The following is a 17,887-nucleotide window of genomic DNA, read 5'->3' on the forward strand; positions in this document are numbered from 1 at the left end:
GTAGCGGGGTGTGGATCTCACTCGTGCCTGACACTGTCGCCCCTCACCCCCTCTGGAGAACTCCCAGAATTTGGCACATCATAATTGAACGTTCTTTTGTTTTTCTGCCTCTGTAGATAATTCAGGCAGTGCCCTATTGGGCCCCCCCTTCACCAACACTCCGACTCCCTCCCTCCCCACCACCCTCCTTTCCCCTCTCTCCCCACCACCCCCTTCCTTTCCCTTCTGTTGGTACAAAGGCAAGGGTATCTGGTCTCTCCAGCGCAAAGTTTAGTGCTTGTACCATTTGTTTTTTTTGTAGAAAAATGTTGTGAACTGTTTTAATAATCAGAGTATCCACACCCCCCATACATTGGTACTGAGGGGAGGATATCCTGTTTCTCCAACACAAAATTAATGTTTGTACCATTTGGCTTTGTATATATTTTTTACTGTCTTAATAAAAAGATATGCCTATCCCAATGAACTTTCATCTTACTAATCAAGAATCTATCTCCTTCGGCCTTAAAGTTATTCAAAGACTGCCTCAGCCAAATTTTTGAGGAAGAGAATTGCAGTCTCAACTCCAGTGGAAAACAATGTCTTTGTCTCTATCTTAAATGGGTGACCTTTTTATTTTTAAACTGTTGCCCTTAGTTCTAGATTCTTCCACAAGAACAAACACCCATTTCACATCCACCCTGTCAATATCTTTCCGGATCATGTTTGTTTCAATAAAGTTGCCTGTTTCTCTCCTAAACTCGAGTGGCTACAAGCCCAGTTTGTCCAGTCTTTCCCCATAAGACAACGCAGCCATTCCAGGTATTAGTCTAGTAAACCTTTTCTGAACTGTTTCCAATATATTTATATACTTAAATAAGGAGACCAATACTCTCCACAGTACTCCAGAGAGGGCTCCACCAATGCCTGTACAAGTGAAGTATTACCTCCTTACTTTTGGATTCAGCTTCCCTCCCAATAAAAAATAGCATTGCTAATTACTTGCTGCACCTTTTGTGATTGCGCCCAGACACCCAGATCCCTCTGGATTGCAGAGCTCTACACTCTTTCTCCCAATAAGATAATATGCTGCTTTTTAAAAATTTGTCCTGCCAAAATGGATAACCTGACATTTTTCCACATTATGTTCCATTTTCCCACTCATCTAAACTATCTATATCCTTTTATATCCTCGTAATGGTCATCAGCAAATTAACAGCCATTGCTTTGATAAAGAGTTGAAGCCCCTGCATTGGTTCCTGTTGCACACTACTCGTCACACGCTGCCAACCAGAAAAAGGACCCATTTATGCCTACTGTTTCCTGTTATCTAGTGAATCTTCAACCCTTGCCAATATGTTACCCCTGACACCATGACCTTTTATTTTCTGCAATAACCTTTGCTGAGGCACCTTATTAATGGGTTCTGAAAATCGAAGTACAGTACATCAACTCAATCTCCTCATCATCCACAGCACCTGTTACTCTGCAAAGAACTCTAATAAATAGATTAAACATGATTTCCCTTTCACAAAACCTTTAATTATAATCTTTATTAGTGTCACAAGTAGGCTTACATTAACACTGCAATTAAGTTACTGTGAAAATCCCCTAGTCGCCACACTATGGCGCCTGTTCGGATACACTGGGGGAGAATTCAGAATGTCCAATTTACTTAACAAGCACAGTAAGAAGTCTTACAACACCAGGTTAAAGTCCAACAGGTTTGTTTCAAACACGAGCTTTCGGAGCACGGCTCCTTCTTCAGGTGAATGGAAAGGCTTGTTCCAGAAATGTTTATATAGACACAGTCAGAGATGCCCCGGAATGCGAGCACCTGCAGGCAATCAAATCATCAAAGATGCAGAGAGAGATTTGATGATTTGATTGCCTGCAGGTGCTCGCATTCCGGGGCATCTCTGACTGTGTCTATATAAACATTTCTGGAACAAGCCTTTCCATTCACCTGAAGAAGGAGCCGTGCTCCGAAAGCTCGTGTTTGAAACAAACCTGTTGGACTTTAACCTGGTGTTGTAAGACTTCTTACTGTGCTCACCCCAGTCCAACGCCGGCATCTCCACATCTTAACAAGCACAACTTTTGGGACCATGTTGACTCTGCTGATTACCATTTCTAAGTGACCTTCCATAAAATTAAAAACATAGCTTTCATCATTTTCCCTTGGACAGATAGCAAGCTAATTGGCCTAGCATTGCCTTTTTTCTGTCTCCCAACCTGTTGGAATAAAGGAGTTACATTAGCTATTTTCCAGTCTAATGGAACCGTCCCAAATTCAGTGAGTTTTAGAAAATTAAAACCAATGCATCAGCTATCTCAGTAGTCACTTTAAGACCCGGGAATGCAATCTTGTCAGGACCCAGCAACTTGTCAATTGCAGTTCCACCAATTCACTAAGTATAACTCCCTTGGTGATTGTAATTTTTAAAGTTCCCCCTTCCATTTTCGGATTTACAGCTATTTCTGGGATGTTATTTGTATTCTGCATACTGAAGACTGATGCAGAATACTTATTCAATTCATCTGCCATCTCTTTATATTCCATTAGTAGCTTCCCAGATTCATTTTCTGTAGGACCAGTGCTCATTTTGTCAACTTTTATCTTTTTAAAATATCTATTGAAACTCTTACTATCTGCCATTATATTTCTTGCTTAAATATTGATGGAAATTACAATCTTCCTTTATATTTTTAGCTAGCTTTCTTTCGTACTCGCTAATTTCTTCCTCGAGTCATTCTTCGTTTTTAATTTTCTGTCCAATCTTCTGGCCTGCCACTTATCTTTGTGCAATTGTAAGCTTTTTATTTAGTTTGATACTATCGTTAACTTTTTCGGTTAACCATGGATGATGGGTCTGCCCCTTGTTATTTTACTTTCTTATTGGAGTGTATCTATTCTTTAATGAAGGGACATTTTAGTGTGGCCAATCCCTCTACTCTGCACTGCCTTGGATTTGTGGGGGCAGACACTAAGAATGTACAAACTGCACACGGACAGTGACCCGGGGCCAGGATCGTACCTGGATCCTCGGCGCCGTGAGGCAGCGGTAATGTATCGATTCTGTGTGTTCTGAAATAGCCCCTTAAGTATCTGCCACTGCACTCCTGTTGACCTATCCCTTAACCTAAATTGCCAGTTCACTTTTGCCAGCTCTACTGTCATACCCTCATCATTGTCCTGTTTAAATTCAAAATATTGGACTAATGTTCGTAATTTTATAATATGGAGATGCCGGCGTTGGACTGGGGTGAGCACAGTAAGAAGTCTTACAACAGCAGGTTAAAGTCCAACATGTTTGTTTCAAACACTAGCTTTCGGAGCACTGCTCCTTCCTCAGGTGAATAATTTTTTCAACTCAGGGATATACACTCAGTTCCTCAGCTGCACTAAAGAACCCCTTATTTAAAGTAAACTGAACTGGGGCTGGAGAATCTAGTACTGATAGTTAATCAGGAAAGAACTTTAGATGTAGCAGAATAAATTGACCAAGATTAGGAGGAAAACATTTAAACCAAAATGTTATAGGAAGTGCATGACAGTGATATATGCAAGAATTTGATATATTAGCTTTACCGAGTTGTTCACCTTGGTTATTAGTATCCTGCCTGCAGCTTGCATTTGTTTATTTTAACACTTTTAAGACATTTTCTTTTGATTGTGACGTGTTCACAGATTTCACAGTTCAGCTCTGGAAATTTCCAAATAATTTCCAAGTAGATTTTCAAGATGTTTATGTATATAAGTTAGAGAGTGGGTCAGTCAAGTTGGGAGTGGTATTAGGGGCGAGGTCTGTTTGAATGTGGAATGTGAGGCCAGGGAGCAGAGCAGTTGGCAGCTGCAGTGGAATGGAAAAAAGACACATAGCCCATGTTCAAGCAGGCGTGGAGTAAAGTTGGTGTCATGTTACTTGGAAACTGAACAGGCCTCTGTGGGAGAATAAGAGCGAGTATGTGTGGAGCGAGAGGGAGTGTGATGGAGGCATTGTGTTTGATATAAGACATCTTTGTTAATTTTTAATATATTTTATATATATAAAAAATATAAACTTTTAGGCAGAGTAGTGGACTTGAACTGGGGATTTGCGTATGCCCATAAAAATAGAGACTTCAACTATGATTGTGAGGTTAGGAGTTGCTTGCTTATAATCTGTAATTCCGTTTAAACAAATGCTGATGAAAGTATGTAAAACATTGACTCCAGTTATATCCTTTCTCAACTGGCTTCCTAGAACGTGGTTTGGCAGCAGATGATGATTTGCTAAAGGTGAAGGGTGGAAATGAAGAAAGATCTTTAGAGAAAATTACTGTCACAGTATCCATTGTAAAAAAATAACAGACGACAGCAGGTGCAAATTGTTCGGATATGATTTCCCTCCGATATTCTTGCATTCTAAACCATGTGAAGAATAGAGTAATATGTCCTACCAAGAACGAAATGCGATGTCATCTTAGTGGTGTTACTTCCGATCAGGAAGATTTTGTAAGCTACATGCTCGTTAGTCGGATAGTTGAGAAGATTTGGGCCCTGTATTAGTTCTTGGATGAAATTTTCAGGAAAGGTTAAATGCTCATGACAGACTTTGATCGATTTTCAAAAACAAAATGTTGTGCTAAAGTGTCTCATATGTACAGGCTCCTGGTTCAAACAGGTGTTCAGATCTCGGGGATAGAGACCCTATTAAATCGGCTGCCCATTGCTTTAAAATTCTTGGGGGCTCTCCAGTCTTTATGGAACAAATAGGACATTCGTGATGATGCAGAATTAGGACAGATTTTGAAATGGTCCAGGTGGTGGACTCGGGTGTCAACACGATGGAAGGGTTAAGGCAGCGGAATGAGGATATAACTACTTTCAGCAAATCTGGCCATTAATACAGAAGGCCTAACTGAAACAAGAGTAATGGGTGACTGAATTCCAGGAATGCTCAAGGAACAGTTTGTGTGTGCTTCTGGTACAAATGAAAGTATCATTATGCAGTCAACTGCCGACTGAGAAATTGAAGGATCCTTGAAATAAAAGTAAAATACAATGGATGCTGGAGATCCAAAATGCAGCACGGTAGCACAGTGGGCAGCACTGTTGCTTCACAGCTCCAGGGTCCCAGGTTCGATTCCCGGCTTGGGTCACTGTCTTTGTGGAGTCTGCACGGTCTCCCTGTGTCTGCGTGGGTTTCCTCCGGGTGCTCTGGTTTCCTCCCACAAGTCCCGAATGACATGCTTGTTAGATGAATTGGATATTCTGAATTCTCCCTTTGTGTACCCGAACAGGTGCCAGAGTGTGGCAACTCGGTGCTTTTTGCAGTAACTTCACTGCACTGTTAATGTAAGCCTACTTGTGACAATAACGATTATTATTATTATTAATACTAAAACAAAGTGCTAGAAAAACTCAGCAGGTCTGGCAGTATCTGGTGAGAGGAACACAATTATTGTTTTGCGTCCAATATGATGTGTCTTTGGAGCAACCTACTGCTGCTGCTTGGGTAGTAGTTAGTATTTCTGTTTGCCACATGTTATTTGGTAGATTTCCTATCTGTTGTGCATTGGTTTGTTAATATACGGCTAAAGTTTAATTCTAAATTAAGCATTTACAGTTCCTCAGATGAGATACTTGAGAGGCTTGCAGAGGATTATAATATTGAACATTTTGTTATGCTTGCAGTGATTGTTCAAGAGTATATTTTCCATTTATTTTTAAGTTTGAAAGTTACCAGAAACTACATTTAATTCCAAACCTTTGAAACGTAGCTTGAAATTGATACGCATTTTTGATTGCAAGAGTTGATGCTAAGTACATGGGTTCCCTGACTATTATGATCTATGTTCATTAACAATCCTGATGTATAACAGCGGTATATCCTTTGATGCACCACATTCAACACCACAGGCAGCTGTTTATTCAATCATAAAAAGCCAATTCATTTGAAGACCATTTTCCATAATTCAATGTGTTATTTTATACATTTGAGTCCCATCAAATCACATTTCCATTTCTAAATGCAACCATCCTTTTGTTTCTCTTACTGAGATCACTATTAGAAATTAATATTCTTATTATAGTGCTTTTGATGACCCCTGATGTCTCAAAAGCACTTTACAGCCAATGAAGTACTTTTGAAGTGCAGTCATTGTTGTAATATAGGAAACATGGCAGCCAATATGTGCGAGCAAGAACCCACAAACAACAATATGATGCTCTCCAGATAATGTTTTGTGCTGTTGGATGAGGTGTAAATATTGCCTTGGAATGCAGGTGCAGATTTTTTTCAGATGGGAAAAAGATCAAGAAATCATGGGTTACGGCTGCAATCTTGTAAAAGATAGAAGACAATGGTAGAATGCCAAGACTGATGGGGACCAATCCTGGTTCAATGAAGATTAGGACCAGGCATCTCTGAACATGAGGTATCAAACTGGTGAAGCTACAACACAGTACTACTTGTGTGCCAAACAGCATGATCAACAAGTGGTTGGCAGAGCTAATCAATTCCAGCGGATCAGAGCTAAGCACTGCAGTCCTGCCACATCTAGTTGTGAACGGTAGTTGACAATGAAACAACTCACTGGAGGAGGAAACTCTACAAATATCCCCATCCTCTATGAAGGGGCAGCCTAGCACATCAGTGCTAGGATACATACCCAGGCAATTTTCCATATTGCGGAATAGATGCCTGTGTTGGAGCTGTAGAGGAACAGCTTGGCTAGGGGCACGGCATGTTTTGGAGTACACTCTTAGCCAGATGTGCTGACTGGATGATCCATCTGTGTCTCCTCCTTATTATCACAGACTTCAGCCAATTTAATTCACTCCACACTACATCAGGAAACGGCCGAAGGTGTTGGATACTGAAAAGGCAATATTCTTGCAATAATACAAGACTTGTGCTCTGGAACTTGCTGTACTCCAAGCCAAGCTATTCCAGTACAGCTGCAGCACTGGCATATACCAGCCAAGTCGCCCAGACTAGTCGAGCAACAGCCTGACACATATTCACGGAATCATACCTGACAGATAATGCCCCATACATCACCAATCCTTAGTATGTTCTGTCCTGCCGGCAGGACAGACCCAGCAGAGGTGGCAGAATCCGTACTCTTCCATGTTGAACACCACTTGGAGGAAGCACTGAGGATGACAAGGGTGCAGAATGAACTGTGGTTGGGGTACTTCAATGTCCATCACCAAGAGTGGCTCGATAGTATCACATCTAACTGAACTTGCCGGGTCCTAACGGTCAAAGCCTGCTAGATTGGGGCAAGTGTTGAGGGAAATAACCTGAAGTGAAAACATACCACACCTTATCCTCAGCAACCTGCCTGCCACAAATGCATCTGTCCATAACCGTATTGGTAGGAGCAACCACTACACAGTCCTTGTGGAGATGTACATTGAGGATGTCCTCCATTGTGTTGTGTGGCACTGCCACAGTGCTAAAATGGGATAGACTGCGTACAGATTTAGCAACTCGCGACTGGGCATCCATGAAGCGCTGTAGGCCATCAGCAGCAGCAGAATTGTACTCCACCGCAATCTGTAAACTCATGGTCTGACATATTCCACACTCTACCATTACCACCAAGCCTGGGAATCAACCCTGGGCCACTGAAGAGTGTAGGAGGGCATGCCAGGTGCATCACCTGGCATACTTAAAAATGAGGTGCCAACCTGGTGAAGTTACAGCACAGAACTACTTGCGTCAAATGGAGTAAGCAGCAAGTAATAGACAGAGCTAAGCAATTCCTCAAAAAGATCCCAGCTCTGCAGTCGTGCCACATGCACCTGTGAATGGTGGTGGACAATTAAACAACTCGCTGGAGGAAGAGACTCCACAAATATCCTCATTCTCAATGAAGGAGGAGCCCAGCATATCTGTGAAAAAAGTAAGACTGAAGCGTTCGCTTTTTAAAAAATAAATTTAAAGTACCCAGTTGGGTTTTTTTTTCCAAATAAGGGGCAATTTAGCGTGGCCAATGCACCTAACCGCACATCTTTGGGTAGTGGGGGTGAAATCCACGCAGACATGGGGAGAATGTGCAAACTCCACACAGACAGTGACCTGGGGCCAGGATTGAACCCGCATCCGTAGCACTTTGAGGCAGCAGTGCTAACCACTGTGCCACCATGCCGCCCAAAATGTGGAACGCTTCGCGACTTTATGTGTCATCCTTGCGCAGGGACCATGCTGATCTTCTCTATCGTTCCAATTTTAGTATATGTGCGGCCAAAATGAGCACACATTCTGAACAGTCTTCAGCTATAAGTGCAGAGCGGATGATCCATCTCCACCTCCTGAGGTTGCCAGCATCACTGATCTTCACCTTCATTCAATTCAACATTCCACATGATATTGAGAAACTGCTGAAGGCACTGGATATTGCAAAGGGTATGGCCCTGACAATATTTCGGCAATAGTACTCGAGTCTTGTGTTCCAGAACATGCTATGCCCCTAGCCAAGCTGTTCCAGTACAGCTGCAACACTGGCATCTACCCAGTAATGTGGAAAATTGCCCAGGTATGTCCTGTGCAAATCCAACCTGGCCAGTCACCGCCTCGTTAATCTACTCTCGATCATCAGCGAAGTGATAGAAGGGGTCGTCAGCAGTGTAATCAAGCAGTAGTTGCTTGGGGGACTTCCGGTGACGGCGGGAGGCAGCGCGCAACGGAGGGCTCCCGCTCGGGAACGGCATTTTTGGGGCTTTAAGCCCACTCCCAGGCTCCACGGACGCATAAAAAGCAGGCAGAAGGCACATAGAAGCCACACAGGAGGCACAGCAGAAGAGGATGTCCAGGATCAGCAAGAAGACGGCCATTAAAAAGACAGCTGAGGGTCCGCCGGGGAATGGAGAAGTCACCACGGGATCACCAAGGAAAAAGGAGGCTGGAGCACCCGGAGAGGCCGCATTGCAGAATTCGAAAGGCAGTTTACAAAACACTTGGAGGCAATGAGGAAGGATATAGGGAGCTTTTGAGTGTGCTGGTGGAGGAGGCGATTTCCCCGGTGGCGACGACGGTGGTGGGTGCAGTGGCGAAGGTGAGGCGCTGAAGGAAGTGGAGGAGACGTTGTTGCAGCACGGTGATCAACTTACCTCGATGGGGAAGGAGATGCGGAAGGTGATGGAGATTAACATGGATCTACGAGGGAAAATGGAAGACCTGGAAAACAGATCCAGGCGACAGAATTTGAGGATTGTGGGGCTGCCCGAAGGAGTTAAAGGGCCGAGGCCGACTGAGTATTTTGCCACTATGCTGGCGAAACTATTGGGGGAGGGGGAGGATCCCTCCCGATATGAACTGGATAGGGCTCATCGGTCGTGGAGGCCTGTACCAAAGGCGAGTGAGCCGCCAAGGGTAGTGACTCTGCTTCCGTAGGTACAGTGTGAAGGAGAAGGTCCTGTCCTGGGCCAAGCAGAAGTGGGTGGTGCAGTGGGCTGGTGCTGGTATACGTGTATACCAGGACTTTACGGTGGAGCTGGCGAGGAGGCGGGCTGCTTTCAACCGGGTGAAGAGGGCACTGTACATTAGCAAGGTGCAGTGCGGCATTGTATATCCAGCGAAGCTGAGGGTGACTTATAAGCTCAATTACTTTTATTTTGGAACAGTGGAAGTAGCGGAGGAGTTTGCGAAGGCAGAAGGACTGTGGCAGAACTGAGAAATTGAGAAATGGCCATGTGCCGATGTAACCTCAGGACTGTATTTTCTTCTTTTTTGTTTCACTGCGTGCAGGTGTGTGGGCTAAAGGAGCCAATGTTGTATATATTTGGGCAAGGGAAGTGGGGGGACTTGCACTCGAAGTGAGGGCTCTTTGGGGTGTAGGTGGATATGCGGGGTGTGTGTGCTAAAAGGGGATTTCTGGGCTTTCCTGGGGCCGGGCAAGGGGAAAGGGACCCGGGCGGGGACCTCCGCGCTGGCCGGTTTAAACTGGCCAGTGAACGGCAGTGAGGTGGAGGGAGGGGCTGCGGCCATCGGAGCCTGGCAGAACTAGCTGCGGTAGAAAGTTGGGGGGAAGGAACAGAGGTTGGGGGGAGGAGTTTTACATGAGGCAGTGGATGGGAGGAGTTGGAGAGGGGGGTGGATTACAACTCTTGGGTATCACGTACGGCACTCTTTCAGAGGTTGTGGGGTGGGGGGGGTGGGGTGGGAGGGGGGTTGGACTCCTTTTTTCTTTTTTCCCTTTGTTTTTTGTTTCCACCGTGGGAGGGTTTGTTTTATTGGATGCATATCTTGACAGGTGGGCCGTTGTTTGAGGTGGTGGGAGGATGGGATCTTTGTTATTGTTAAGGGGATTGATTTTGTATTTGTTATCGTTTACTGTTTGTGGGTGGGGTGTACATTTTGGAGGAAAATGTGAAAATGGAGAATAAAAACATTTATAAAAAAAAAAGCAACAGTTGCTTAACAAGAATCTGCTCACTGACTATTTGTTTAGAATCTACTACGGTCACTCCGTTCCTGGCTCCATTACAACTTTGGTTCAAATATGGAAATAAAGAGCTAAACCCGATAGGTTTAAATGAGGTAAGGGTGACTGCCCTTGACATCAAGACAGCATTTGATCGAGTATGGCATCAAGGAAACCTAGCAAAACTGGAGTCAGTTGGAATTAGCGGGAAAACTTTCCACTGATTAGAATCATACCTAGCACAAAATGGCTGTGGTTGTTGGAGATCAGTCCCGGGACTCATTGCAGAAGTTCATCAAGGTAGTTTCCTAGGCCCAACCATCTTCGGGTCCTTCATCAATGACCTTTCTTCCAACATTAAGTCAGTGGTGAGTATGCTCACTGCTGATTACACAATGTTCAGCACCATTCGTAACTCCTTTTTTTTTTCCATAGAATTTATAGTGCAGAAGGAGGCCATTCAGCCCATCGAGTCTGCACTGGCTCTTGGAAAGAGCACCCTACCCAATCCCATACCTCCACCCTATCCCCATAACCCAGAAACCCCACCTAACACTAAGGGGCAATTTGGACCCTGAGGGCAATTTATCATGGCCAAACCACCTAACCTGCACATCTTTAGACTGTGGGAGGCACCCGGAGGAAACCCACGCACACACGGGGAGAACGTGCAGACTCCACACAGACAGTGACCCAGCGGGGAATCGAACCTGGGACCCTGGCGCTGTGAAGCATTTGTGCTATCCACAATGCTACCTATACTGAAGCAGTCCACGTGCAAATGTAGCCAGACCTGGACAATATCCAGGCTTGGGATGACAAGTTGCAAGTAACATTTGGGCCACAGAAGTGCCAGGCAATGACCATCTCCAATAAGAGAGGAACAAAAGATTGCTCCTTGGATGGTCAGAAGCTTTTTCCCAGGGTGAAAAAGTTATTTACGAGGGACATAGGTTTAAGGTGCAAGAGAGAAACTTTAGAGGAGGCAAGTTTTGTATACAGACAGTGGTGAGTGCCTGACACGCATTGCCGGGGGAGCTGGTGGAAGCAGATATGACAGCGATGTTTAAGATGCACCGTGACAAATACATAAATAGGATGGGAATAGTGGGATATGGACCCCGGAAGTGCAGAAGGTTTTGGTATCGTGAGCGGCGCAGGCTTGGAGGGCCGAAGGGCCTGTTCCTGTATTGTTCTTTGTTCTTTGACATTCAATGGTATTATCATTGCTGAATCCCCCACTATCAACATCCTGGTGATTACCATTTGCCAGAAGAAGAATTGGACTAGCCATATAAATATTGTGACTGCAAGAGCAGGTTTAAGGCTAGGAAGCTTTTGGCGAGTAACCCACCTCCTGACCCCAACCCTATCCACCATCTACAGACGCATGAGAACACCACCACTTGGAAGTTCCCCTCCTGACTTGGAAATATACCGTCGTTCATTCACTTGCTGGGTCACAGTGCTGGAACCCCCAGTGGGTGCAACTCAGACTGCAGCGATTCAAGAAGGTCAATAGGCCAGTCACCCACCTCCTGTAGGTATTTAAGGATGAGCAATAAATGCTGGCCTCGCCAAAGTTGATGTAAAGTGGGTACAGACAGAACAAGAGTTATTACCAGCATAAATACAAGCCAAACAGGTCAGTTGAGTAACCAGAGCCCTCAGCCTAAATGCCAGATCAATCCAACAAGATACCACAGTGAGTTGGAAAAAGAGGGCAAGGTTATGTTAATACTGAAGGATAACAACACCGGTTGCACACTCCAAAGTATAGCAATTCAGACTAACAACTTGAGATGAGTTGAATTGAGTTGAAATAAGATGAGTTCACTCATGGAAAGCCCAGCAAAAGCAAGTCAGCCAAAGTGGAGCCTATAAATTTAAGATTGGAGTCCGATACTTTATGGAATTGAGAACAGATGTCAGAAATTCCATGGGGAATGAACTTCCATAATCAGCCTATGTTATGCCAGTTTTGGATCGAGGGATATTTGTCACTAATCCAGGAGCATAGGATATTTTTAGGTTATACAGCCTTTTTTCATTAGAATTTGTGATTCTCTCATCTGGGAGACCCAAAATGAAAAATACAGGATTAGACTCTAGGCGCTATCAAAAATCCTCTACATTTGCCTGATCGGACCTGACCAATAGAATTTGATCTTGACCAAGGCCCATAGACAATATATTATTGCATTCAGCTACCTGGCACTTTAGGCACATAGCTGATAAAGCAAAATCAAACCTGTGTCTGGCACTAGGCATAATATGAATACTGTCCAGAATGTTCAACTGGGCCTCTTTTTCATTTTATTGCAAAACAAAATTTTGCCGACACAGTCCCATATGTTACCCCATGTTTCCTCATAAATCATGATAGCCTTTTCCCATGCCTGCAAGGCACTTGAAATGATGACGCAAGCCCTGGAGTTCAAAACATCATAGAACTTGTCAATCAATTATTTAGGCTCCACCAAAGTGAAGATTCTTTCAATTGGGGAAATGGAGGAGTCAAGACGCGGGGAAATCTTGTTGAGGACAAAGTATCTAAGTTGTAAATATTTTAAAAAGGAGTGTCTTGGGGTTCCTAATTGCTGACCGAGCTGCTCAAAGGCTGACAAAAAAACATCTCCGAACATGTCTCCCAGCCTACAAATGCCTCTATCTCACTAGGTATCAAATCCATAGTCGATTAGACCAGACGAAAAGTCTGGACTGGCCGAGATAGGAGAGAGAGTGGAAGTCAGTTTAGATCCTCCTATTTGGCGGAACAACCTCCACGCTCCAAAAGTAAGGATATTAATAGGATTATCCCATTCAGCGAGCCCGCTTTCAAGTCACCATAAAACAACAAGCCTGTCATGGGAAAATTGACTACTGTCTGAATGTTGATGTTGTATCAATCCTAACACAGTCTCTAATGAATCTTAGATGAGAGGCCAGCTGATAGTGGCCTAATATTTAGGAGACCCAATCCACCCTCCGCCAAACTATAGGTGAGATAGCTTTTTGCTCTAAATAAATATGCTAATCATATTATTAACATCTTTAACTACTTTAGCTGACAACAAAATGGGCAGCATTTGCAAAACATATAATCATCTAGGCAATACGTTCATTTTAATTCGGGCAATCCTCCCGAACCATGAAATGGGGAGTGCTAACCCCTGAGCAAAATACATCTCATGGCTGTATTGAGGGGTAAATTGGCCCTATACAACTTTCTAAAGGAAAGGGTAATGGAAACCCCAAGATACTTAAATCTCATGGGGGACTATCTAATGGGGAAATTAGCAAGAGGCAATGGTTTACCCCTTTGCGCCCCCCCCCCCTCCCCCAAGCATAGCCTCAGACTTAGTAAAGTTAATCTTGTAATCAGAAAAGGCACTAAAACTATCCACCACTTCAATAATGGTAGGGACTGAAACACCAGGGTTTGACACTAACAGTGGCATGTCATCTGCATAAAGAGTGATCTGGTGCTGCTTCGTCCCATATTTCAACCCTGATATCAAGGGGATCCAACCTAATGGCCTTCATCGGTGGCTCGATGGCAAGCGCAAACAAGACAGACCGAGGGTAGCCCTGCCTAGTCCATCTCTGAAGCCCAATGTTTGTGAGCTATGCTGCTGCAGGTAGCATACAATAATTGAACCGACTTTGTATAATCCTCAAGAGAACAATGGTTAAAAGAGCAGTGTAATATACTCCAAGTTGATTAGGAAGGGTAAACCTTGTGCAAAAGAGACTACTGGCACTCAGTATAAACGACCAAAGCCGCAGAGAGAAAGGAAGGTGTTTTATTTGCGAAAGCTGAAAAAATTGGGAAAAGATGGAAGGAACATATTGAAGAAATTGAAGAACTGAATGCAAAAATTCCTGAAATGATTGAGATTGAAAAGATTTAATCAGACCAGAAATATTGAGAATGAGTGAAAAGCATCAAGAAATGAGACCTTGAAAACGATGGAACAGATAAAATACCTAGAGTTAATTAAAAAACATGGGGAAGAACTTAAATATTGATTTACTCATATGTGCAAGAACTAAAGAGCTGATAGTTTGACTTTCATACAATTAGTCTGATTGCCCATGCATCAAAGTTGTGTTGAGAGTTGTGACAGTGAGTGGGGAGGTGCTTTGGATTTCTGGAAGCAAGAGAATCAAAATACCAAAGAAACCACTTGTAAAAGCTTGATTTGGAGTGTTTTCTGATGTGAGATGTGGACCTTACTGAAGAGGGAGACTAACTTGTTCAATGTGGTTTGGAGGAGAATGGAAAGGATCTGCTGAACAGAAAAAGTAACATTAAATGCTGAAGTGAGTGAACGAATGAAGAAAGTTACTGAATATAATTAGGAAAAGGCAGAGAGACTGGATTGAGGGCATTGTAAGAGGAAATGGACTATATTATGGAAGGAAAATTTGAGAAAAAGAAGGAAGAGAATATTAGGGGGCTGGTTTAGCTCACTGGGCTAAATTGCTGGCTTTTAAAGCAGACCAAGCAGGCCAGCAGCACGGTTCAATTCCCGTACCAGCCTCCCCGGACAGGTGCCGGAATGTGGCGACTAGGGGCTTTTCACAGTAACTTCATTGAAGCCTACTCGTGACAAGCGATTTTCATTTCATTTCCTTTCATATCAATGCTGGATGGTTTCAGATGAAGGATGTTATTGGCAAATGAAAATAATATAATCGAGAGATATGGAAAGACTTTTATGAGCCAAGGACCTGGTTTTGGGCATAGCATGCATGATGATGCTGATCTGAGAAACGGTGTTCATCAAGTCCAAGGTTGTAAACCTGATTCAACTTGGAAGGAATCAACTTAATCTTGGATCGATTCCACATTGTTTGAAGTTTAAATTGGTTCAGTCCTTGGAATGCTTTGCTATTGGTTGAAGATTGAAGACTGTCTCATGGAATCAGAAATAAAGATTCAATCTTTAATTTCTTCCTTTCCACTTTTGAACATCTCATTGAATATTTTGTTTGCAACCTGTTGACTGATGTCAAATTTTTAAAAATTCATTCACGGGATGTGGGCGTCGATTGTTAGGCCAGCATTTACTGTACTTGGCTGTACTTCGGTACATATGACAATAAATATCAATCAATTTGTTGCCCAGCTCTAGTTGCCCTTCAGAAGGTGGTGAGTTGCCTTCTTGATCCGCTGCAGTCATTGAAGTGTAGGTACACCCACTGTGCTGTTAGGGAGGGAGTTCCAGGAATTTGCACCAGTGACAGTGAAGGAACGGTTGTCTAGTTTTAATGTCTCTTCCTCCTTTTCAGTACAAAGTTGCTATCTTTTGCTTATGAACTTTCTTGTGGTTCACCACGGTCGGTGTTGTACCTGGGCACTTGTGGTTTCCATCATTATGCACCTTTTGTAGCTGAAGTCCGAATATTTCTCCTGTCTCAATTTCCCATCATGCCATTTAGTTCAGCTACAGTAGATATTGTTTTCCGACAAAGCACTGATGCAACAAGCTAATATATTGCTGCTTATCTAATTTCTGATCTTTTAATAAATATTGAGACTCCTCCCATTTCATATATCGAGAGAGTTCGGTATAGGAGTGAGTGCACCTAATTCATGGCAGTACTGATTTTCTGATTATTAAAGTCAATAAAATCAATACATGCTAAATGGCAGGACCCTGGGAAGCACCGAGGTTCAGAGGGACCTTGGTGTACATGTACACCTTCCCTTAGCGTAGCAGAAGGTATATGGTATACATGCCATTATTAGCCGAGGCATGGAGTTTTAAGAGCAGGGCGGTTATGCTGGAACTGTATAAAACAGTGATTGGCCACAGCTAGAGAATTATGTGCAGTTCTGGAATCCACATTATAGGAGGGATATGATAGCACTGGAAAGGGTGCAGAGGAGATTTACTGGAATGTTGCCTGGGCTGAAGAGCTTTAGTTGTGAAGAGAAATTGGATAGATTTGGATTGTTTTCCTTGGAGACTGAGAGGGGGGTGGGGAGGGCATGTTTGAGATGTATAAAATTATGAGGGGCATAGATAGAGTAGATGGGAAGAAACTTGGTGGAGAGATCAATGACCAGGGACATAGATTTAAGGTAGGGGGCAGGAGGTTTACAAGGCATGTGAGGAAAAATATTTTTATCCAAAGGGGTGTCGGAGTGTCGAACCCACTGCCTGAAAGGGTGCTGGAGGCAGAAACCCTCGTATCATTTGTATTTGTACATGTAATTGCGATCCCAAGGTGCACAAGGCAATGGGCTAAGTGTTAGAAAGTGGGATTGGAATGGCTAGGTTGTTTTTGATCAGTGCAGACTTGTTGGGCTGAGGGGCCTTTTCTGTGCTGCATGATTCTATGACTCTATGACCTTAATAACTGTCAAATTAACTATGCCCTAAATTGATACTCTGACCTCAGTCATGCCACTTTGTTCTCCTGCCACCTCTGCCTGTGCCGGGAGCAGGGACTTGCATTTTTGCATTTATAATATTTGAAGCAAAATGTATTTATGTGTGCTTGATATTTATTTATTTTTCTACAGATGAGGGAACTGATTCTATCAGCTTCTATGAGTATGGCTTTAAAGACTTGGCCACCATATTCTTTTATATGTTGATCGCTATAATTCTACATGCTGTGATACAAGAGTATATTCTGGATGTAAGTAAAAAGCTTTTCTTTGCATATTTGATTTTAGTTGGAAAAAAATTGATGTGGGTGAAGAAAGTGCTTAATTGTTGGAGAGTGAGAGCATGAGAGTGGCAGAGGCCACAAACCAGAGACTTGGAAGTGAGAGCATTGTCAGGGAGCATTAGATGGCCCAGGTCTCTCAGCTCTACATCAGACCCAGTGCAAAAATACTTTAAACAAAACTTGCTATGTGAAATATGAATATGGGTATCTTACCTGACTGTTAAAGTGGAATGATTTAAAATGGGACACTTTAAGACCAGACCTAACAGTATTAAGTCTTGGAACTAGAGCCTGCTATTCTAATGTGAGGTGCTCAGGCCTGTCATGCCGTAGCCTCCTCGGTACTGTCGATATGGAGATAACTTCAAGGAGTTGAACACCACTCCCAACCTCCGGGGCCAGCAATTCGAGTGGATGGATGGCCTTCCTTATAATTGTTTAGATTTGTTTAGATTTGAAACGTTAACTCTGGTTCTCTCCACAGATACTGCAAGACCTATTGAGTATATCCAGCATTTTTGGGTTTTATTTATGAAACCCGCGGTAGCTTACTGAGGAAGTATGTTACTGTCAAATGAGATTTTCAATCTGTTTTCTCTGGTGGATGTAAAGGATCCTGTGGCTGCCCTCAAAGGAGACCAAGGGTATTCTCCAGTGTCCTGACTGGTATTTATTTTACCTGAAAAACAGACTATTTGACCATTATCATAGTGCTATATCTGGAAACATGCTGTGCGCATTACAACAATGATTGCACTTCTAGAAGTATTTAATAATCTTTATTATTGTCACAAGTAGG

At 43.2% G+C, this 17,887-nt stretch overlaps 1 protein-coding gene and 1 non-coding gene across 5 annotated transcripts in view; one reads left to right on the forward strand and one right to left on the reverse strand.

Moving 5' to 3' along the window:
* The window catches only part of LOC119969650 (translocating chain-associated membrane protein 1-like 1), a 109,514-nt gene that overhangs the window by 37,311 nt on the left and 54,316 nt on the right, over positions 1-17,887 (forward strand). For all 4 annotated transcript variants that reach the window (XR_005461437.1, XM_038803582.1, XM_038803584.1 and 1 more), the window contains one exon: positions 16,937-17,055. Coding sequence is in view for 3 of the 4 variants with exons in the window: in XM_038803582.1 (XP_038659510.1) it covers positions 16,937-17,055 (119 nt within the window). In the remaining variant the exon portion in view is untranslated. The remainder of the gene's footprint in view (positions 1-16,936; positions 17,056-17,887) is intronic.
* Positions 8,128-8,234, reverse strand: LOC119969809. Its single transcript, XR_005461478.1, has one exon. It is a non-coding gene; the product is annotated as a U6 spliceosomal RNA (small nuclear RNA).

Source organism: Scyliorhinus canicula, chromosome 7 (genome assembly GCF_902713615.1).
Source record: "Scyliorhinus canicula chromosome 7, sScyCan1.1, whole genome shotgun sequence".
Lineage (NCBI taxonomy): Eukaryota > Metazoa > Chordata > Chondrichthyes > Carcharhiniformes > Scyliorhinidae > Scyliorhinus > Scyliorhinus canicula.